Here is a 24,694-nt window from a genome sequence, read left to right on the forward strand (position 1 = left end):
GCGCACAGTGGAGCCTTTGCCGACAGAGCGTGGCAAAAATCAAAAAAGGTACTTTAAGCGATTTTTAAAAAGTTGATGTCATATGAAAATAAATCGATCTACTGCTTTGTAGCCGAAAGATTTTTGAAAATCGGTCAATTTTAAGGGTAGTTATAGCCCTTCGAAATTTGGGAAAGTGGCAAAGTTGTGAAAATCAGCGAGTTTTTGTGAAAAATATCCCACTTGTCAATAGAACTGTAGGAAAAATCTTTCACCAATTTTTGCAGTGTTGGTTGCGATTTAAAGAATGGATTATTACTAATAGAATAAACAAAAAATTAAGTTAATACGACTTTTCATTGCAGAGCTGGTTTAAATTTACTAAACCTCTAAATTTGACCATTTTTGTTTACCTAAAGTAGTCTATATCTTTTGAGTTCCGCCGAGTTCCGAGCATCAATTTATACACACGTGTTTCTGAATATGTCTTTAATATAAATAAAACTTTTGCTGCCACCAGGTTCCACCCTGGGTTTCTATAGCAAAAAACTAACCCAAAGTCGGCATAAAAAAGGTCAAATCTGCATGCAGCTGCATGCCGTAGGTAGAAATGCCGACGGCAAAACTACTTTACAAAAAATTAAAAAAAAAAAAAAAAAAATTTTTTAATTTTTTTTTTATTTGTTTTGTTATATTTATTGCATTTAATTTAAATAAAATCAATTTCAACAAAAAAATTTGTAGTTTTTCATACAAAAACATACATTTTAGGACAAAAATCACATTTTTCAGGTTTGAGGTAAAACTGTGAAGCACCCTGTTAACGCATCACCCTGTATTTTTGTTTATTTATAGCTTGAAATGAAATTCTCTGTCGAATGCTTTTTAAATGTTTGAAATATCTTGCTTGGTTTAAAAGTTATGATTTTTGTAACGCAAAATGAGCAAAGGCTCCACTGTGCAGCGACTCAATAGGATAGCACATTAACTCGTGTCCCTAATAGCTTTAGTAGTTTCAATCACATATCAGCAAGATTCCTCGGTATAGTGTCTAATATCTCATGCCAACGCCGTCTCAGCACACTTCCACTCAATGGAATCCTCTCCACCGGCATACGTCTTAACAACTCCTGCGAATACTTAAAAAGTCGCTTGGTGACTAAAGACTTCGACCATTAAATTTTTGGACCATTAAATTTGGAATCTAATTTGGTTTGGTGTCTTTCCTCATTCTTGAGCAGTGCATAATCGCCAACTTTAAATCTTACAATTTTTGACTTATATTTGTCGAATCGATCTTTCTGATAACGAGCATTTCTATAAAAACCTTTCTTGCATTACTTACATCTTTCTTCTTTCTTTTTTTATTTTCACAAACATGTAACATATTTAAAGGTTTTAAAATTTGACGAATTCATTGTCCGTAAAACATCTGCCCTGATCTGCAATTATTCTTTCTGAAATAATATTAACTGTGTGATATAAGTAAACGAATTTAGTGAAGGCATCAACTTGAACTATTATATATTCCTTTTGGTCACTTATTCCGCATAATTTACTAGTGATGTCAATGTGAACCGTGTGCCATGGAATATCTACTTTTGTTATGGGATGGAGCGCTACTTGTGGTTTGCCCGACGATGGTTTTATCAATTTGCATGTAATGTAGTTGTCTACAAACTTGCGCACATATTTACTCATGTTATTAAACCAGTAAAACTCATACATTTTTCCAACCAAGGTGTACAATTGCCTCGTGGATATGGTTTACAACAGACCATCTAAACGGTCGGGGGACAACTGTATGGCATCGTGTTTTTCTATTACTTTAAATTTTCCGATAATGAATTTTTTGATCGAAGCTCATAAGTGCTTCATTGAGTTGTAAAGGGCTAAAGTTTCCAATTCGTACTAATGATATCTAGACTCAGCAGAAGAAGTTCGTCTACTATAATATTCGACTACGCGGGGCTTACCATCAATCCTATGCAGCAAAATTGCTCCTCTGTCTTCAAAGCGCAGATATTCAACGCTAGATTTAAAAAGTAAGAAAGCTCTAGTCGAGACTGCACGACTACGAGATCCGCTGAACCCTACAAGTAACTGATATTTCAATAATAATTCGGACACACACGCATACAGACGATTGCGCTTGGGTTGCGCTGCAGTGTTGGCAATATAATGAGAACCTATTGTTTGAATAATTTAATTTTTAGACGTACGATCGTAATTAAACTTTCAGAACGTAATCATAATGTTTAAATGTATGTGTATAGCGAAGTTCAAGTATCTAGTATTTGATATACGAGTTTTACATAGATGAAGGTGAAGGGGTGGATATAGGGGCGGGGGGTAAATTTTAATAAAAGCTGTAATTGTAAAATGCGTCTTAATATATATCTAAAATTTGGACACTAACTTTAAAGATGTGGGAGATATCATTTTTTAACTGATTTTCGATAAGGTTCATTTTATGCGCGCGCTATATACGGACTTTTTAAAAATTTGAAGTCTCTAGCTCTTATATCTTCGGAGATCGACGCGTTCACACATACGGACAGACAAATCGACTCAGCTCGACGCCCTGATAAAAAATTATACACTTTGTGGGGTTTGCCACGCCTCCTTCTGCCTGTTACATACTTTTAACTTTTGGTTTTCCATTATACCCTGATTTCCCATTTTCAATGGGTTCAGGGTATAAAAACAAGTAAGAATACCCCATTAGCAATTTAGTAGCTAAGTTTAACTCTAATACTGTGGAAAGTTCAGTTTTTCTCGATTTGCCACGCCCCTACCGGGTGTAGACACTTCATTTTTGGCCAGCTCATGGAACAAGTTAACCGTAACCTAGATACTTACGCTCCAAAAATGAAAAAATTACAGGGTATTTTTTGATATGCCACACCCTTAAAGAGGTATAACAATATTATTTGGGGAATCGATAGAGGTGGTTACTGGTAACCTAACTATTAACTTATTAAAAACGTCTAGCTCTTATACTTTAGGAGATATAAACTTTTGCGGCTTGCCACGCCCCCTTTGGGCGGAAATAAATCCATCATAGTTCGTTGGACTTAGGTCAGCCTGCGAATATATACCAAATTTGAGGTCTCTAGCATCAAAGCCCCTAGTAGGCGTATATATATAATTTTTCCACCCATCTTTGCAGAATCGAAACATTAGCTCACGTGCAATTCAGCATTCTAAATTTACAACTTTGGGAGATACAGTTCTAGCCGATTTGCCATGCCCCCAACACTTAGCAACATTAAAATAAAATCCAGCCTCAGACATATAATTAACACATTTTCCAGCCGGTTAAATGCGTCGTATATCGCTTCAGCAACTATTATTATGCCATCCATGTAAACGATTACGTATGAAAATGCAAGTTCTCCCAGAGCTTTCATCACTGCTCGTTGAAGCACTGACGGGGCATTTATTTTTAGCCCGAAGAGCATAGCCAAGAACTCATATTGACCTCCGGAGTGACGAAAGCTGTGCGATTTATCGAATTAGAGTGGATAGGAATCTGATAGAGCCCGCTCGCCATATCTAGACAAGAAAAAATATTTTGAACCGCAAATCCTAGCTATTTGATCGTTTATCAACGGCAACGGATCTTTATCATCTACTGTGTTATAGATTTGAAATATAGATTTTGATTTTAAAAAGTTCGACTTTCTCATTTGATATTGTAAAGCTATAGCCATGACACAAGAATTCTCGACCTATTATTATATCGTAATTTAGATACTCATTCAACACAACATGAATATAACTTCAAGTGAATTTTTGTCTATGATAACATTTGATAAAATTTGCATCGTGCTAGTATATATATTTCTATACTATATTACTATAGAGTGATTTCCGGTATCTTTAAGGTCAACAACGTTATTGATTATTTTGACAGGGCGACGAGCTGAGTCGATTTAGCCCTGTCCGTCTGTCTGTACGTCCGCCTGTTCGCATGCTTGAACGCGTCGATTTCAGATGATATAAGAGCTAGAGACTTCTTTTCTTTTTTTAAATGTCCGTATATACAACGCGGATGTTGAGTTTATCTTTAAAAATCGATAACTATTCCCGATATTTTGTTATCGATTAAAAACATTATCAATCAAGGTAGACGCCCCTGTAGCTAATTGTGAATTATTTTTAATTTTTTCAAATTTGTCAATTATTCAATAGAATTTAGATCATATGCTGAAAGTTTCATTAAATTCGGTTAAGTCAATCGACGTTAAAAAATAACAAAATGTTTGGCCAATTAACAAACGCACGTGCAGCAGCTACAACAGTTTTCCTATACGTGTGCACACATACATTCAAACTTCTTCTAGCACATTCTTAGAATCACATCACCAGTTAGTTTGGTTTAGATTTGCTAGATCTATTTCAATTTTCAGTTTCTTAAAGTCACATCAGCAGTTAGTTTGTTTAGATTTGCTAGATTTCGCTGCAGCAGTGATTCTATTGAATCTATGAGGTGGCCTCGTGATAAAAGGCGTGGAGCTCGATCGGAAAGTCTCGGGTACAAATCCGGAGGGCGTCGCATTTTTTTTTAATTGTTTCAAAATTTTTTTAAATTTCATTAAATGAGTTTTCTATTTCATTCATATTTTTAAATACATCTAAATTGAAATTTTAACCATACTAATGTGCGTTTTTATTAGTTTGGTTTAGGGTAGTATCTAGTCGAGCGCTCACGACTGGAGTTTTCTTACTTGTTTATTTATTTAAGGAATATTGACAAAACTAGAGTCAACTAAAAATTAAATAGCCTATAAAAAGTACAACGTATTGTCCAATTGGATATCAGCACAGGATTCTGTAGTCGGATCCGAAGGCGCCTTTGAAGCTATTAGGTTGCGAGCCTCGCCGCCTGTTACAAACCAACCAAGTCGAGTCTTCTGTAGCAATGGAAGTCCAGCCATCAACTTGATTCGTCCCACACACTGCCAAGACAATATTCTGCGGTATGCTCCAATTGCTCGTATTTACATTAGAACTGGGTCGCCTGCCAGTTATATTTGTAGCTACCATAGCCGTTATGCTACTTGTATACTCAGATGCGTGAGCTTGAAGAACACTGCTTCCATCCGTGGCAACATTGGAGTCGCCTACGCCGCATACAGATGCAGCCGATTTTGTTTTCTTAGGTTGTAGGAGATTCGCAAATCTGGCTGTAATGAGATGTAGTTGAGAGCCCGAATCTAAAAGTGCACGACAAGGGACAAGTTCGCCAAACACAACATCGCTGTGCCGATCCTTGGATAAGAGAGTCGTGGCTGGCGCGGATGGCTGAGGGATAATCTGCACTCTTGATGTTAAAGATTGTTGATAGGACGGAATCGCGGCCTGCCATGTGCTAGAGTGGCCGAGGTGAAGAAGCGTATGTAACTTGACTCCACAGACCCGACAACTGCTCGAGACAATTTAGACATAAGCCAGCCTTTCGGACCTCATTCAGGCGAAGACTAGGAGGAGACAAGTTTGCGAATCTTGGGCATTTGTAGAATGTGTGCTCAAGATCATTGCAAAAACTGTAACTGTATGTACTATGGTCCATTACGAGAAATGCTGATCTCCTCGTAGAAGCCTTGCTGCTAGAATTCATCGGCTTACTTGACGAATAGTTTGTTAAAGCAAATTCCATCGATTCCAAAGTGCGGCAACGAAGCTCAAGAAACGAGAGACTTTTTCATATGTGGGTATCTGAAGAGCCATATCTGAGTTAGCTTGTGAGGCCACATCAAGCTTATGTAGCAATATCTGAGCAATCATGGCACTGGCTATCTGCTCTGTAGTGCCCAGACTACTGACACGCATATGGACATTGAAGCTGTCGGATAGCTCTCGCAGCTTGGTTGGGGATCCATTTTCCACCTTTTTTAAGATCTTTACGATGTGGGCCTGGAATATTAAACGTCGGTTATCATACCTTTGCTTCAATAACTTTATGGCAATTATATAGTTATCATTAGAAATTTCCAAAGAACGAATCGTATACAACGCTGCGCCATCGAGACAGGACCGGAGGTGCTGAAGTCTTTCCATGTTGCTAATTTCTGACCGGCTATCAATGATTGTAGAAAACATTGAGTAGAAATCAGCCCAATTGGCATATCCGCCGCTGAACGTAGGTAGCTTTAACGGCGGCAACGCAGGTGCGGACTGCATTCTGGGAGCAGATGCATGAGGTCGACTAAACGTGGAACTATGATGCACTTGAGCAGTACGACTTTGAACTTCGGTCATTATTGTTGACTGCATGACCATTATTAAATAATCTAAGTCAGTGCGTAAATCACTGGACATCTCAGTAAAATCAAGCTCCTCTAGACTTTCATGCGCTTTGCTAAAGGACTGATTAAGCTTGTCGATATACTCCAGAAGATCATTTAATGTGCTGTCACTTTGATCGGCAGGCGCACCTGAATCAACCTTCGTTTGCAGTCTTTTTACACGTTCAAGCACTGACTCTACCTTGAGCTTATAAAACCGTACGCGATCTTTGGGCACAATTGTACTCGCATCTAAGTTCGCCATGATGAATAAAGCACAAGAGTAGCACGAAAGAGTTCAAAGTTGTTGGTGTGTGCACGACTATGTTGAGCTATCGAGATTTTTCGAATAGAAAGAGAGAGTTCTAAGGAAAATACGTGACAATATTTATTGAAATTAACACATAGAACATAAAACGCACTATGTAACTGAAGCGGACGATAATGTCTAGGCGAATCAATATCACCGTTAATTAATTTGAGCAGAAAAACAGTACCTAAAATTATTCTGCGATTGATTAACGATGGAAGATCAATAGCTAAAGCCGACTATGGTAAGACGGTAATCGTAATAATTACTGTCCCATTGAAGGTCTCTTAAGGCAAAAAGAAGAAACTGTTTTTGGACCGATTCGATACGATCCTTATGCAGTTTATGCTATGGAGACCATACAACAGACCAATACTCTAAGATATGATGCACAAGCGAAGTAAATAAGCGCTTGGTGGTAAAAGGATCTTTAAATTCCTTAGACCAACGTTTAATAAAGCCAAGCACACTTTTGGCTTCATTAATGATGGTCGAAATATGAAGTTTAAAATTAAGTTCACAGTCGAAAAAAAAACACCAAGATCTTTGACTGTGAAGATACGTTTTAAGAAAATGTTTTTAATTTCATAGTCAACAATACACTTTGAGCAATTTAGGTACAACTGGTTGAAATGTGTTAAGATCAGTTTAGAAATAGCTGTTCTCAGCAAAACTCTCTGGGTTCTTGCCTTTAAATAGGATGGGAAAATCCCAAGCGTTTCAGCTTTAGAAATAGTATTTGATGATGTACTGAGTCAAATGCTTTACTGAAGTCAGCATAAATAATATCAGTTTGCATATTTTTATTAAATTAGAGGACGTTGATCGATTTTGAAAAGAAACATGCTGAGACGGTTGAATAATCGATTTGCAAAAATGTTGCAATCCCGATGCTATAATTTTTTCAAATAACTTCGGAATAGCAGATAATTTTGCAATGCCTCTGTAATTGGAAATATCAGATCTTCCACCTTTGTTATATAGATAATAGAAGGGAACACAGAGGTTTCCAAAGACAAATTAAACAATATTAGTTATGGTGACTTAAGAGACATACTGCACTCTTTAATCACACAACTTGGAATATTATTTCAACGTCCAAATGGCTGCAGCCAGAGAGGTAGCAGTGACCTTTGGAGCGTTAATGGCCCCATATTCAGGAAGTGAATATGGATATGAGTTGTCATAGGGATCACTAGAAGAATAAGTGGATTGAAAAAAAATGTGAAAATAGATCAGAGGACAAAGCACAAATGTAGACGGCAAACCAGAAGACTTGCGCTTTAAGTTTACAAATGAGTAAAATTGTTTAGGATCTCGAGCAAGCTGACGTTTGCAACGTATAATATAATTGTCATAACAATTAGTATTTACAAGATTGAAATCAGACTTGGCTATGGAATACTTAGACCAGTCGACAATTGAACCAGACTAATTATTAATGAGCGAATCATGATTAATGAACACAACATCTAAATGATTAGAAATAGAGTTCATCTGAAACAGAGACAGGTTAAGCAATTCACCAAAAAGATAGTGACCAATTTTCGGAATAAAGTAATTTGCATTACAAGTTGATGACCAAGAAAGGAAGATATTTGTTTAACTTTTTCAGTGGGACTAAGTCTATTAACATGTTGTGTTCTTAACAGCTGAGTACATGGTCACTAATATCTGAAGCGGAATTGCCAGATTAACACTCTTCCTCAATGATCAATGTAAAATATCGGCAGTTATTTCATTTGATGGATAATAGGACGTATCGTGTAACCTATTTTTTCGAGATGTTCTCTATGAGGACTCGAATTTCCTTACGAAGGATTACACACTGAATGCAAATGTCAGGGCGTTCGCTTAACTCAATATACAAATGTGGTACATATATTGACTGATATATGTTCACTTCGACGCGATTGCACGATTTGTTCTCGTATTTTTCGTGAAAATTGGCTTCCAACTGTGTTGACTCAGGGCGGTAGTTGATCATGTCCATCTCACGAAGCAGTTGCATTATATAATTCCCATAGCACACATGAATCGCACCAGTACTTCTTTCTCGCTGGTTTTCTAGGCCCAAAACAATTGTGGCCTTGCCTTTAAATTCTACCTGAAGTTCAGAAGAGATAGCCTATTTAGTAGCTTATAACGCCATGTTTGAAAATGCCAACAACATATCATCCATCTAATGCAATCAAGTTTATCGTCGATGTGGCAATGATGAATGCAAAATATTTAGCCGTGTTAGTATCTGACCACTTGACAACCCAACTAATGTATATGCCCTTTACATGTACATGTACATGCACTCTCTCGCTCTACTGCCTTTAGCGGCAGAGATATATAATAAGAAATCTATGTACTCTTAGCTCTAGACATTTTTTTTATTCTTATATTCGATCATTCAAAAAAAAGTTTTTAAACAAGAAACATCTAAATTTCTTCATAAGCTAGAAAGCTGAAATTTGGAATGTAGATTCGCGTCGACCACCCAAAATGACAATCTATGACGGATATACCTACGCCTATCGGGGGCGTGGAAAATAGTATAAAACTGTATATCTTAGAATGTTAAGGCTAGAGCGCTTAAATGTTGCACGTGAGCTAATGTTATGTTTATTATATATTAATGAAAAAACAAGAAGACTCTAGTCGAGACTGCTCGACTAGGAGATACCCTGAACCCTCCAGTCTGATAATCTAATCACTCTGTACTTTTTTTTAGGCACACATACAAACACACGCACGTGATGGTGAGGGGGTGGATATTGGGGCGGGGGGTAAATTAAAAAAAAAAACGAAATTGTATAAAATTCAGCTTGATATACATTTTAAATTTGGAGGCTTTAGCTTAAAGATGTAGGAGATATAATTTTATTTTTGAAGTTTCTAGCTCGTATTTCTTCTGAGATCGACGAGTTCATACAGACGGACGGACGGACAGACAAACGGACAGGGTCAAATCGACTCAGCTCGTCGCCCTGATCAAGGATATGTATACTTTGTGGGGTCGGCCACGCCTCCTTCTGCCTGTTACATACATCTTAACAAAACCAAACTTTCCCATTTTCAATGGGTTCAGGGTATAACAAGTAAGAAAACTCTAGTCGAGAGTACTCGACTAGATACTACCCTGAACCAAACTAATAAAAACGCACATTTGGTATGGTTAAAACTTCAATTTCGATGTATTTAAAAATATAATCCATATAGTATGGTTAAAATTTCAATTACGATTTTTATAAAAAATATAAGAGAAATAGAAAACTAATTTAATTATATATATATATCAATTTTGAAGCAATTATAGAACAAACAAGTAAGAAAGCTCTAGTCGGGACTGCTTGACTACGAGATCTCCTGAACCCTACAAGCAACTGATATTTCAATAATAATTAGCACACACGCATAGAAACACGCACACACATACAAACAAACACACGCGCACATACACACTCACATATACAGGCGATTGCGCTTGATGATTTCCCATTTTCGATGGGTTCAGGGTATAAAAAATTACGACGCGCCCTGGATTTGAGCCCGAGACCTCGCGATCAAGCGCCACGTCTTTAGCCACGACGCCACCTCACTGTTCGAATATCCATTCGCAAAACTGAAATAGATTCACTGATGCAGCGCCATCTAGCAGAACTAAACGAAACTAACTGCTGATGTGATTCTAAGAATGTGCTAGAAGAAGTTTGAATGTTTGTGTGCACACGTATGGGAAAACTGCTGTAGCTGCTGCACGTGCGTTTGTCAATTGCCCAAACACTTTGTTATTTCTTAACGTCGATTGACTTAACCGAACTTAATGAAACTTTCAGCATATGATCTACATATTCTATTGAATAATTGACAAATTTGAAAAAATTAAAAATTATTCACAATTAGCTACAGTGGCATCTGCCTTGATTGATGTTTTTAATCGATAATAAAATATCGGGAATAGTTATCGATTTTTAAAGCAAAACTCGACATGCGCGCTGAATATACGGATACACATACACGCGCGCCTAAACACGCATTGGCTGCTGCTTAATAACTTTTCTTGTGGACGGACTATCTTCATAAAACTCTATTATGATTATAGCATGGATATGCAAGCATTTGCCAAAGCAATAAGTATCTAGTATTTGAAATAAACTTTTTACAAATGATGGTGAGGTATAGAGGTGGGGGGTAAATTTTAACAAGAATCGAAAGATAGACTCTAGCTTTAAATATGTAGGAGATATAATTTTATAGCTAATTGTCGATAAGGTCCTTAATCGTAATCATAATAACGGGCTGATTTATCGATTTTTCGGTGATAAAGTCGATGTCCGCGCTATATATACGGACATTTAAAAAAAATTGAAGTCTCTATCTCTTATATCTTATGAGGTCGACGTGTTAAAACATACGGACAGACAGAAAGACCGACAGGGCGAAATCGACACTGCTCGTCGCCCTGATATATAGACTTTGAGGGGTCTGTCACGCCTCCTTCTGTCACATACATTTAAAAAAAACCATTATACACTGATTTTCCATTTTCAAAGGGCTCAGGGTATAATTATATATCTACGCCTACTTGAGACGTGGCGAATCAGACCTGTAGATATAATGATATTCAGGGATCCGAAATGTTGTATATGTACTCGGTCTAAATAAAATTATGGTGGATATATGTCCGCCTACAGCTAGAAACTCAAAACTTAGATTAAGGCGTAGATATATATGGTATGTGGATGAGTATTCCGCAAGTGGTAACGCCCGACTGCCACGTTCTTACTTGTTTAAGTAAAGGCAAGAGCAGCTTGAACAGTAGAGAGCACATCTAAGCAGGAGAGCCACAATACAATAACTTCAACTCTATACAGTAATCTATTTGATATCTACGAACAAAAATGATCTAAATGCCTTAAAATTGTGTTCCAAAATGCAAGTCTCATAGCTTCAATAGCGCCCAAAAGTGTGTTCATAGGTAATGAGTAAATATACTGTGAGTAAATATACCTGAATATATAGTGGTTTTTCAAATTCTGATATATTTTGGAAAAAATTGATGCTACAAACATGAAATATAACATATATACTTGGGCTGACCAGCCAACACCAAAAAGCTATGGTGGATATATCTGCTTCTGTTTAAGGTTAGAAGCTTCAAAGTTGGATAGTTGTAGACTCTTCTATCGATGACCCAAAAATAAAGAACAATTTTCTACAGTATTAAAGCCAAACTTAGCGACTAAATTGCTGATGAGATGTGAATGACCTTTCCACGGTCGGTAACGCCTGACTGTAACGCCTTTATATGTTTTATTATTATTTAAAGTAAGGATTATTATTTAAAGATTAAATTTAAACAGGGCACTATTATTTATCTTCACTTAAAGAGCCCACTGTATATATTCGTAAAACGTGTTTTGATGTAATTATACTATTTATGAAATCACTATAGCTGCCATAAATAAACTTGTATTTTTATTCATTCATCAGAAATTTATCATTTTTTTTTTCATTTATAGGACAAGTTATTCATGAAATGGCTACTGCATGGACTGATGAATCCGACAACAACTTAACGCGAATAATTTGCAATATTTCCGAAGAAAAAAGAATAAAAAATAACCGCCACGAAATTATCTCAGTTGTGGCTGAAATTAAAAAGAAACCAGAAAATCGTTTAAAGGTAATGTACATTAAGTGTATACAAATTTGTACTATACATTATAGAATTATTTTGTTATTTTATACTCAATCACGAAAGTAAAATGAGTATAGTCGTTTTGTGCAATGTCTGTTTTGCTGTCCGTCCGCATGAACGCAGCTAGAGACTCGAAGTTTGAAACACATACTCGGGTATATCTCCCATCTAAAAAGTGTTAAAATTTCCTCGAAATCGGAAAATGCATTTTCGGAGAAGACGGATATTGCACAAAACCAATATACTAATTCACTTTCGTGAATGCGCAGCTTCCGCAAAAAAATTGTGAGGCTTAGCAGACGGAAGGATTAAGAGTTTAATACTAAGCAAATGTGTACGCGACTTTGCTTAGTAAAGAAAAATAGTGTTTTATTTGAGTTGTATGAATTTCATTTTTTCATAATTCTTTTCATGCAAAAACAGTGAAATTTAAGTATTCACATTATTGTAAATGTTCTATTCCATGTGTAGAAAGTTTTTCGACCAACCTTTATAAAAACTTAAAAATAATAACAATGAACATTAAATTTTATAGAGAATGAAGCTTGCGTTTGGATTAAATGGAGCTAGTTTGTGGCATAAACCGGCAATCTCAGTAAATCACTGGCTATATCAATTAATCGATTTTCTTAATATAACTGTAAGTACAGTTTTTTTTATTGTGAAGATATTTTTATTGTGGATGGATCAGTTTAATATAATATTATGTAATATAATACTTAAACTTATTTTTCATGTAAAATCTGGGTATATGGAGACAGAAGAATCATGGACGAGTCGATTGTTTAAACGGAGACTTGTATATCATGCGCAATCTCTCAAAAAATTGATAAATACACCCGATATACTATAACACGTGCATGTTATAGTATCGATCTGAAAGTTTCGTTATGCGTGATGATTATGATTTATGATTATGTATGTGCGTGTTCTGCTTTTTGTGTAAGCAGAAAAGATGCGAATAATATCAGTTGCTTAAAGGGTTCAGGGGATCTCGTAGTCGACTTTCCATTGTGTTATACTTTTTATACCCTGAACCCATTGAAAATGGGAAATCAGGGTATAACGGTTTTGTTAAAAGTATGTAACATGCAGAAAAAGGCGTGGCAGACCCCAAAAAGTATATATATTCTTGATCAGGGTCGATTTGGCCCTGTCCGTATGTCTGTCCGTCCGTCCGTCCGTATGTATGAACGCGTCGATCTCAGAAGATATAAGATATATTTAGCGCGCGCATATCGAGTTTATCACTAAAAAACGATAACTCATTCCCATTCTTTTTTATCGATAAAAAACCTTATCGAAGATCACTTAAAAAATCATATCTCCTACATCCTTCAAGCTAGTCTCCAAATTTAAAATGTATATTAAAATTCATTTTATGCAATTATGGTTTTTGTTAAAATTTACCCCCCTCACCCTCACCTTTGTAAAAGTTGTATATCAAATACTAGAGACTGTGCTTCGGTATACACATACATTTAAACATTATGATTTCGTTCTGAAAGTTTCATTACGATCGTACGTCTAGAAATTAAATTATTTAACAAATAAGTTTACATAATATTGCCAACACTGCAGCGCAACCCAATCGTTGTCGCCTGTATATGTAAGTGTGTGTGTATGCGTGTGTTTTTTTGAGTGTATGTGTGCGTGTGTTTGTTTGTATGCGTGTGTGTGTATTTGTATATGTGAGTGTGTGTGTGAGTGTGTGTTTGCTAATTATTATTGAAATATCAGTTGCTTATAAATAAGAGATATTTGTTAAAAACATAAAAAATCGTTCGACAACATGTCGTTGTTAATACGTTGACTCTACCGGCTAGATATCCATTTTCCCAATTCGAATGTGCGACTAGCTCAATTTGATTTTTATGCCCTGAACCCATTGAAAATGAGAAATCAGGGTTTAATGTTTTTGTGAAAAAGTATGTAACCGGCAGAAAGTATATACATATATTATTGATCAGCACGACGAGCTAGCCCTGTCCGTCTGTCCGTCCGTCCGTCCGTCCGCCCGTCCGCCCGTCCGTCCGTCTGTCCGTATGAACGCCGAGATCTCAGAAGATATAAGAGCTAGAGAGCTGAAATTTTTTATGCATACTCGTGTATACCATATGCAGTACCATACGCATAACTCATCCGCTAATTTTTTTATCGAGAATAATCGAAAAATGTATTTTGTGATTTAAGCCTCATTGAATACTATTAGATGTTGAGACTTCAGATTTACTGTGTATATACATATGATGAATACAAACATTTTGTAATTACCACACCACGCCCCCTTCGCCCCGACTTTGTAAAAAACGTATTTTAAGTACACGTATTTCAAGTACAAGTACATGCACATACCATATGATTACGCTCTGAAAATTTCATTAAGATTGTATGTCTACAAAAGAAGTTATTAAACAAATAAATTCTCATACTATTGCCCACACTGCAGCGCAGCCCACGCGCAGTCGCTGCTTACTGCGCAGTTAGCACAGCGCAGGCGCGTGAGGGTGGATGCATATGTATGTATGTGTGCGTGCATAAAATAAGTGCAGAATGATAAGAATATCGGCTTGGAGGGTTCAGGATATCTCCTAGTCGAGCAGTCTCGTTCCTTCTTACTTGTTAATAATCTCTCCTCTGGCTTCTAACGCAGTTCCGTATTTAACTAAGCAAAGTTTAAAATTGTTTAATATGGTTGAAAGATATTCTCTCTAATATTTATCGAAAGTTCTGATCTTGAGCTGAAAATACATGTGCATTCTAAACCTAATGCAGAGGTCTACAATATTGCGTTGTGTATTTGGTCCACTATGAAGTGCATCAGTTAGAGACAAACTATCTTGGTCTTAAAATGAGCCATCGAATTCCACACGCAACTTAGCAGCTGGCGGTTATTTTGCTTGAACGGTGGCTCGACTTTCAGTATCCCTTTAACATTACGTGACGTGTTATATATGTAATCAATGGGAGATTTACACAAAGAACCTTCTCAGAAGGTAACAACTGCAAGGATAGGGACTTGCGGAATTGCATTCATGTTGTCCCTGTGCTTTCTTAGGTTTAGGTGCCATATTAATAGACGTAATCCCTCGAAATCGACTACTAAGATTAATATGCTTAAAGATTGACGCCAAAGAATGAAACGTATATTTAATTCAGCTTCTTGAAGCCAATGCAATTGGCGTACTCCCTGAAGCATTGACGAGAAACGTTCAGGACGTATTAGCGGATCAGACCATGTTGGTTCAAGCAGGCACGGCAGCAATAGGACCAAGGGAGGTATTTACGAGGCTGCGAGTACCAAAGAGTAGCAAACCCCGGTTGGAATTTACGATGGAAAATCGAAAAAAAGGAGTGTAGATCCCAGACACTTTCAATTTCCAGTTCCCAAATGTATTGATGTCTATGGTAGCTAACAGTGAAGTTGTTCTATGACTATCTTTCCCTCCTGCTTATGTGATGATCTATCCAAAAACGGAATCAAGTGCGATTGTGTTCCTTTGGCCATTACACAATTTAGAACCGTTATCCAGCAGAAATTCGATTGATACGATGGTAATAAGCGCGAGATCTGCTTGTGTGTGACCGCCTGATATAAATAGATATTTTATTTTACCAACATCGATATAATATTTCTAAGCACGTATGCTTTGACCTTAAGAGATGAATTTGAGATATAGATGCATGTACATTCTGTCAAATAAGTATCTGGAGATTTGAAATAAAACAGAAACAACTTATCAATTATCTAAATTTATTATATCACCTTCAAATTAGTCCCCTTCTGAGGCAATACACTTTTTCCAACGAAGAATCCAATCATCGAAACGCTTTTTAAAGCCATATTTCGGGATGGCCCTCAGTTCTCGTTGCGAATTAGTTTTGATGTCTTCAATGCTCTCAAAACGGGTTCCACGAAGTTGTAATTTGAATTTTGGAAACAGGACAAAGTCACACGGAACCATATTTGTGCGCTGGTGCATTATCGTTGCGCAAAATCCATCTGTTGTTCCGCCACAAATCTGGTCTTTTGCGACGAAAATTGTCTCTAAACGGCTTATGACGCCAAGATAATATTCTTTATTGACGGATTAGCCCTCCAGTAAGAATTCCGAATGAACAACATCACGAAATCTTCAGTTTAAGAGGTCGATGGTCGTCCATAGTAAAAATCGCAATGCTCACAAAAGGTTGACTTGTTCCTGACCAAGCTAAATGCAATAAAATTTTACAGAATAATGGCAGACAGTTGTGCCAACCTGGGAAATTTTTTGACCTCTTGTCCTCTTTAGTCGTTGCGAGGATTCCCTCTGGATGTCCATGCTGTTCCCACGATGTCCTGGGAGTCCTTTGCAGTCCTGGTTTGCCACTCGCTTATTCCCATTCTTTTTTATCGATAAAAAACCTTATCGAAGATCACTTAAAAAATCATATCTCCTACATCCTTCAAGCTAGTCTCCAAATTTAAAATGTATATTAAAATTCATTTTATGCAATTATGGTTTTTGTTAAAATTTACCCCCCTCACCCTCACCTTTGTAAAAGTTGTATATCAAATACTAGAGACTGTGCTTCGGTATACACATACATTTAAACATTATGATTTCGTTCTGAAAGTTTCATTACGATCGTACGTCTAGAAATTAAATTATTTAACAAATAAGTTTACATAATATTGCCAACACTGCAGCGCAACCCAATCGTTGTCGCCTGTATATGTAAGTGTGTGTGTATGCGTGTGTTTTTTTGAGTGTATGTGTGCGTGTGTTTGTTTGTATGCGTGTGTGTGTATTTGTATATGTGAGTGTGTGTGTGAGTGTGTGTTTGCTAATTATTATTGAAATATCAGTTGCTTATAAATAAGAGATATTTGTTAAAAACATAAAAAATCGTTCGACAACATGTCGTTGTTAATACGTTGACTCTACCGGCTAGATATCCATTTTCCCAATTCGAATGTGCGACTAGCTCAATTTGATTTTTATGCCCTGAACCCATTGAAAATGAGAAATCAGGGTTTAATGTTTTTGTGAAAAAGTATGTAACCGGCAGAAAGTATATACATATATTATTGATCAGCACGACGAGCTAGCCCTGTCCGTCTGTCCGTCCGTCCGTCCGTCCGCCCGTCCGCCCGTCCGTCCGTCTGTCCGTATGAACGCCGAGATCTCAGAAGATATAAGAGCTAGAGAGCTGAAATTTTTTATGCATACTCGTGTATACCATATGCAGTACCATACGCATAACTCATCCGCTAATTTTTTTATCGAGAATAATCGAAAAATGTATTTTGTGATTTAAGCCTCATTGAATACTATTAGATGTTGAGACTTCAGATTTACTGTGTATATACATATGATGAATACAAACATTTTGTAATTACCACACCACGCCCCCTTCGCCCCGACTTTGTAAAAAACGTATTTTAAGTACACGTATTTCAAGTACAAGTACATGCACATACCATATGATTACGCTCTGAAAATTTCATTAAGATTGTATGTCTACAAAAGAAGTTATTAAACAAATAAATTCTCATACTATTGCCCACACTGCAGCGCAGCCCACGCGCAGTCGCTGCTTACTGCGCAGTTAGCACAGCGCAGGCGCGTGAGGGTGGATGCATATGTATGTATGTGTGCGTGCATAAAATAAGTGCAGAATGATAAGAATATCGGCTTGGAGGGTTCAGGATATCTCCTAGTCGAGCAGTCTCGTTCCTTCTTACTTGTTAATAATCTCTCCTCTGGCTTCTAACGCAGTTCCGTATTTAACTAAGCAAAGTTTAAAATTGTTTAATATGGTTGAAAGATATTCTCTCTAATATTTATCGAAAGTTCTGATCTTGAGCTGAAAATACATGTGCATTCTAAACCTAATGCAGAGGTCTACAATATTGCGTTGTGTATTTGGTCCACTATGAAGTGCATCAGTTAGAGACAAACTATCTTGGTCTTAAAATGAGCCATCGAATTCCACACGCAACTTAGCAGCTGGCGGTTATTTTGCTTGAACGGTGGCTCGACTTTCAGTATCCCTTTAACATTACGTGACGTGTTATATATGTAATCAATGGGAGATTTACACAAAGAACCTTCTCAGAAGGTAACAACTGCAAGGATAGGGACTTGCGGAATTGCATTCATGTTGTCCCTGTGCTTTCTTAGGTTTAGGTGCCATATTAATAGACGTAATCCCTCGAAATCGACTACTAAGATTAATATGCTTAAAGATTGACGCCAAAGAATGAAACGTATATTTAATTCAGCTTCTTGAAGCCAATGCAATTGGCGTACTCCCTGAAGCATTGACGAGAAACGTTCAGGACGTATTAGCGGATCAGACCATGTTGGTTCAAGCAGGCACGGCAGCAATGGGACCAAGGGAGGTATTTACGAGGCTGCGAGTACCAAAGAGTAGCAAACCCCGGTTGGAATTTACGATGGAAAATCGAAAAAAAGGAGTGTAGATCCCAGACACTTTCAATTTCCAGTTCCCAAATGTGTTGATGTCTATGGTAGCTAACAGTGAAGTTGTTCTATGACTATCTTTCCCTCCTGCTTATGTGATGATCTATCCAAAAACGGAATCAAGTGCGATTGTGTTCCTTTGGCCATTACACAATTTAGAACCGTTATCCAGCAGAAATTCGATTGATACGATGGTAATAAGCGCGAGATCTGCTTGTGTGTGACCGCCTGATATAAATAGATATTTTATTTTACCAACATCGATATAATATTTCTAAGCACGTATGCTTTGACCTTAAGAGATGAATTTGAGATATAGATGCATGTACATTCTGTCAAATAAGTATCTGGAGATTTGAAATAAAACAGAAACAACTTATCAATTATCTAAATTTATTATATCACCTTCAAATTAGTCCCCTTCTGAGGCAATACACTTTTTCCAACGAAGAATCCAATCATCGAAACGCTTTTTAAAGCCATATTTCGGGATGGCCCTCAGTTCTCGTTGCGAATTAGTTTTGATGTCTTCAATGCTCTCAAAACGGGTTCCACGAAGTTGTAATTTGAATTTTGGAAACAGGACAAAGTCACACGGAACCATATTTGTGCGCTGGTGCATTATCGTTGCGCAAAATCCATCTGTTGTTCCGCCACAAATCTGGTCTTTTGCGACGAAAATTGTCTCTAAACGGCTTATGACGCCAAGATAATATTCTTTATTGACGGATTAGCCCTCCAGTAAGAATTCCGAATGAACAACATCACGAAATCTTCAGTTTAAGAGGTCGATGGTCGTCCATAGTAAAAATCGCAATGCTCACAAAAGGTTGACTTGTTCCTGACCAAGCTAAATGCAATAAAATTTTACAGAATAATGGCAGACAGTTGTGCCAACCTGGGAAATTTTTTGACCTCTTGTCCTCTTTAGTCGTTGCGAGGATTCCCTCTGGATGTCCATGCTGTTCCCACGATGTCCTGGGAGTCCTTTGCAGTCCTGGTTTGCCACTCGCTTATTACCTATTCACTTATTACTTTCGGCACTTTTTCACTATGAAACTTCACTCTCAATAATTATCCTGACTCCGACTCTTAATAATCACTCTGACTCTGACTCCGATTCTCTGTATGGAGCTGCCGGTGGCCTTTTATAGCCCAGCCACACGTCCTGCTTCGGATGGTAACGGGGCCTGTTCGGCACTGGAGCGGAGCCTTTCAGCCGTTCCCATAAAAACGGTAAAGCGGCGTGATCTGGGTGACGTCACTTTCGGTCCTGCGCTAAATAAAAAAAAATCTTTAAACTTTAAAAATGGAAAACACTAATAACCATAAATTTGTTTCATTGTCCAATTTTTCCATGTTTTCTTGCCGTGTAATTTAGCTAAAAAAAAATTTAAAAAATTGTTACACCCCAGTGTAATTTACAAAAAGAGGCAATTAGTGATGAAGCTTAAATGCAAACGTGTTGTCTGAACCCTCTGTTATTAGAGACTTTTAACCGTTTTTGCTCCATTTTTCTAATAAAATATTAGTCTCAGCGAAGTATGCATGATGCTATGTTTACAAAGGGGCATTTATTAAAACAAATAAATCAATAGCTTGAATGAGTGAAAAGCTTATGCTTGAGATCTAGCTTATTTCAAATTTAATTTGTCTTTAAAAAAATGTAGTACAAAATCATGCTTTTTGATTATATTATAGCTTTTGCTAATTTTTATCGAGTAATCGATAATTATTATATTGATCGTGCACTTTTTGAGTACAAATGTATGGTAATTTTTGTTGATAGCTTTCGGTCACACCTATCGCAGATTCTTAAGCGTTTGCTTACATTACAAAAGCGCGCTTTTTAGCACTCTAAGAATTGCGATTGATTTCTGGATTTTCTAGCTGTTATTGTAGTTTTGTCAGATGACGCTCTGTTATTAGCTTATAGTATTTTAGCTACCAGATTGTCAAGCAAAGCGATAGCGTGGGTGCTAAAGGCGTCGCAAGTTATGTTACAGCGGCGGAGGCTCAAAACCCCTTCAATGTTATGTTTTTTTTTTCATACATATTTCGTTTTTTATAAAATATATATTTATTTTATTCTTTTTTCTAATTGAACAATTTTATAAGTTTAAATTTGTTTCTTCTTAAATAGCCCTCATATATGTATGTACGCATATATGCATGTATATGTATGTACATAAGTCTGCACACATATGTAGCATCAAACATTCCAACCTTTCTTATGCACGCGCCAAATTATATGTGTGTATGTATGTACACATAAATGCATACTCTAGCGTTGAAATGAGACTGATTTGTTTTTGCTTTGTTCTTGAATTTGTCATCTGCTACTCTGGCTTTTCTTTTCTATAATGCGTCATAACAAGAATCTCATTTTTGGATTTCATGTTAATTACAATTGTTGACAGTAGGTGGTAGCGCTGTCGGCAAAGGCACCGGTTAAATTTGTTTTTGTTATTTTGACAAACATGGCTTGGGTGCGAGTTCAAATCCCGCGGAAAACTATTTTTTGTAAATTGCAAATTTTGTTATTTTATCTTATATATTTTCTAAATATTTAAATTTTATTTTTAAATTTTTTAAAAATTTTTCCTTCCGTGTTATCAATGCCTATTAAGCCTATTTGTATATAGATGTACATACATAGATAGCTCAAGCAATGTCGCAATTTGATACTACAAATGCAGGGTATTTTTCGATATCCCACGCCCCCAAAGAGGCGTGACAATTTGGGGCATCGATAGAGGAGGTTACCAGTAACTCAACTACCCAAATTTGAAGCTTCTAGCTCTTAAACTGTAGGAGATATAAAGTTTTGCGGTTTGCCACGCCCCTTTGGGCGGACATATATCCACCATAGCTTGTTGGACTTGGGTGGTCAATTCGTGTATATATACTAGAGGGCTGCATGGCCGCACTCATAACCTAGTAAAATAGAGTCCATTCGGGATAAAACTGAGTGAGTGAGTCCGAGGCAGAATATGGTTGAGTGAGCTGGAGTTCGCATGGACTCTATGGCTCATAACCCTCTGCCTTCAGTATAAACAATAAGAATAAATAAGACCTAAAGAGGAATGCAACAGTTATCCGAAGCATATTGGCGTCGAGTGACTCGAGTCTTTGAGTGCACATATATGTTCGTGTCAACACTTCGTATTTGCTCGGCTCCGTCGCTTGAGGCTCGATCAGTGAAAAAATCTCCAACCAAAATCAGTGCGCTGCGAGCCCTCAAACGAAAAGCATGCGTTTTAATATGAAGCTTAACTGCGCGCCTATTTTTTCATGTTTTGTCTCTTTCCATGCCCTTTCCTTTTAGAGAGTATATGTAACTCTTGAAAGGGGTTGCCATGCTCATGTAAAATGTTAGTGTTTTCATGTTATTATCTTGTATATCGATATATCCATATTTTTATTACCTTTTATATTAATTGTAATTGCTTTATACAAAATATCAAATTGAGCAAATAATAATACTACTAACGGGTTTATCGTATAACAAAAATATATTGGATTTCGTTTGCTCGTTATTTGTGTGAAGGGTATGAAAGCGTTGTTACGCATAAAGAATATGTATTCGATACGAAATTGTAACGGCAAATTTGCCGTTGGTCGGCCGTCTGGCCTGCACACACACGATTACATTGCCCTTCGTTTTTTCGCTAATTTTTTTCTCTGCTAGCAGCGACGCCACTCATTAACTCAGTGAAGCAACTCATATAGCCGGCCTCATATTTATTCGACCCTTTCTCGTTTAATAGAATATTGTGCCTCTGAGTCATATATGAGCGCACTCACTTACTCATACCATTTCTGAGTTGGCCTCGGTTCCGCTCAATTCAATATGAGCATTGTTAACTGGAGTACGTTTTTTTTGGCACTCATGCAGCCCTCTAATATATAGCAAGTTTCAAGTCTCTAGCATCAATAGTGCCTAAAATATAGACAAATTTGAAAAATCACTATATCTTCAGGTCCGATTTGCCACGCCCCTAGTAAGCGTAGACATAAAATTTTTTCATCAGTCATTATAGAATTATAGCATTAGATCACGTGCGAAATTTCAACGTTCTAGCTTTAGAACTTTAGGAGAGACAGTTTTATCCGATTTGCCACGCCCTTAATGGGCGTAGATATATCCACCATAGCTTTTTGGACTTGGAGGGTCAACGCGGATCTACATACCAAATTTCAAATTTCTTCAACTAACATGATTTCTGGTATAGCGGAAAATGCATTTTCCGATTGGTCACGCCCCTAATGGGCGGATCAGGAAAATTTTAAGTAAAATTAAGAGTATGTGTTCCAAATTTCAAGTCTCTAGCTTCAATAGCTGCGAAACGAACTGCGTTCATACGGACAGACGGACCGACGGACGGACAGCAAGACGGACATTGCACAAATAATATAAATTCAAAGCAATTCATGCACGGGTAGAATATTGAGAAACTTGAGAGCCGAGCTCTTCGTGAAATAATGTTATCAATTAGGAAGCTAATTTTGAAGATACTGGCACTTAGGTGAAGATAAAACTGGCTTATGATCTTGCGAGACAAGAAAATTCTATCGATCTCCTCTGAGCCTAATATAGTGAATATTTTGAGCGTTGTGCGCTCATTTTTATACCCTGAACCCATTGAAAATGAAATCAGGGTATAATTTTTTTGTGAAAAAGTATGTAACAGGCAGAAAGAATCATCGCAGACCCCATAAAGTATATATATTCTTGTTCAGCACGACGAGCTGAGTCGATATAGCCCTGTCCGCCTGTCCGTCCGTCTGTCCGTCCGTCCTTCCGTCTGTCCGTATGAACGCCAAGATCTCAGAAGATATAAGAGCTAAAGAGCTGATATTTTTTATGCATACTCGTGTATACCATATGCAGTACCATACGCATAACTCATCCGATAACTTTTTTATCGAGAATAATCGAAAAATGTATTTTGTGATTTAAGCCTCATTGAATACTATTAGATGTTGAGACTTCAGATTTACTGTGTATATACATATGATGAATACAAACATTTTGTAATTACCACACCACGCCCCCTTCGCCCCGACTTTGTAAAAAACGTATTTTAAGTACACGTATTTCAAGTACAAGTACATGCACATACCATATGATTACGCTCTGAAAATTTCATTAAGATTGTATGTCTACAAAAGAAGTTATTAATCAAATAAATTCTTATACTATTGCCCACACTGCAGCGCAGCCCAAGCGCAGTCGCTGCTTACTGCGCAGTTAGCAGAGCACGGGCGCGTGAGGGTGGATGCATATGTATGTATGTGTGCGTGCATAAAAGAAGTGCAGAATGATAAGAATATCAGCTTGGAAGGTTCAGGATATCTCCTAATCGAGTAGTCTCGACTATGGACACCTAGATCTCAAAAGAGCAGGGAGTTCAAAATTTGGTATGCATACTGGCCATACGCAGCACTACCTTGTCTTATTTTTTCGATAAATCATCCGATAAGTTTTTATCGAACATAATCGAAAAATTTATTTTGTTTTCCAGCCTCATTTGAACACTTTTAGACCTGGAGACTTCAAATTTACTGTGTATATACATATGAAAAATACAATGTAATTTACAGATTTTGGATACCACGCCCAAAATTTGTAAAAACGTATTTCAAGAGAGTTAGAGTGCTTTAGAATGTACATACATTTTAACGTTATTGTTGAGTATCTATTAGACCTTGGTACAAACCAAGACTAGGTAGTTGTATTTGTATTTAGTTATAAGCTTCTAGTACATAACCAGTGACTACGGGTGTCGCAACAAGCACTTGAACCAGTTGGACAGCGAAGATGAGTATCAAATAGTGAAAGACGAGACTAGTTGCTCTATTTGCAAGTGGTATTTTCTTACTACTTTATTGTATAAACGTAACGGCCTTAGATACTATTTTTGAAGTGATAGGTATGAAGACAAGC

General features: G+C 37.1%; 1 protein-coding gene and 2 pseudogenes across 9 annotated transcripts in view; 1 reads left to right on the forward strand and 2 right to left on the reverse strand.

Annotated features, from left to right (window-relative positions):
* Positions 1–24,694, forward strand: part of Atg2 (Autophagy-related 2) — a 102,661-nt gene that overhangs the window by 52,723 nt on the left and 25,244 nt on the right. For all 9 annotated transcript variants that reach the window (XR_016196933.1, XR_016196932.1, XR_016196934.1 and 6 more), the window contains 2 exons: positions 12,096–12,259; positions 12,810–12,914. Coding sequence is in view for 6 of the 9 variants with exons in the window: in XM_089260993.1 (XP_089117119.1) it covers positions 12,096–12,259; positions 12,810–12,914 (269 nt within the window). In the remaining 3 variants the exon portion in view is untranslated. The remainder of the gene's footprint in view (positions 1–12,095; positions 12,260–12,809; positions 12,915–24,694) is intronic.
* Positions 15,369–16,596, reverse strand: LOC149092501 (small ribosomal subunit protein uS14 pseudogene; annotated as a pseudogene).
* Positions 18,478–19,705, reverse strand: LOC115565522 (small ribosomal subunit protein uS14 pseudogene; annotated as a pseudogene).

This window comes from Drosophila navojoa, chromosome 2 (assembly GCF_054131105.1).
Source record: "Drosophila navojoa isolate 15081-1374.11 chromosome 2, UAZ_NAV_1.0, whole genome shotgun sequence".
In the NCBI taxonomy this organism is placed as follows: Eukaryota; Metazoa; Arthropoda; class Insecta; order Diptera; family Drosophilidae; genus Drosophila; species Drosophila navojoa.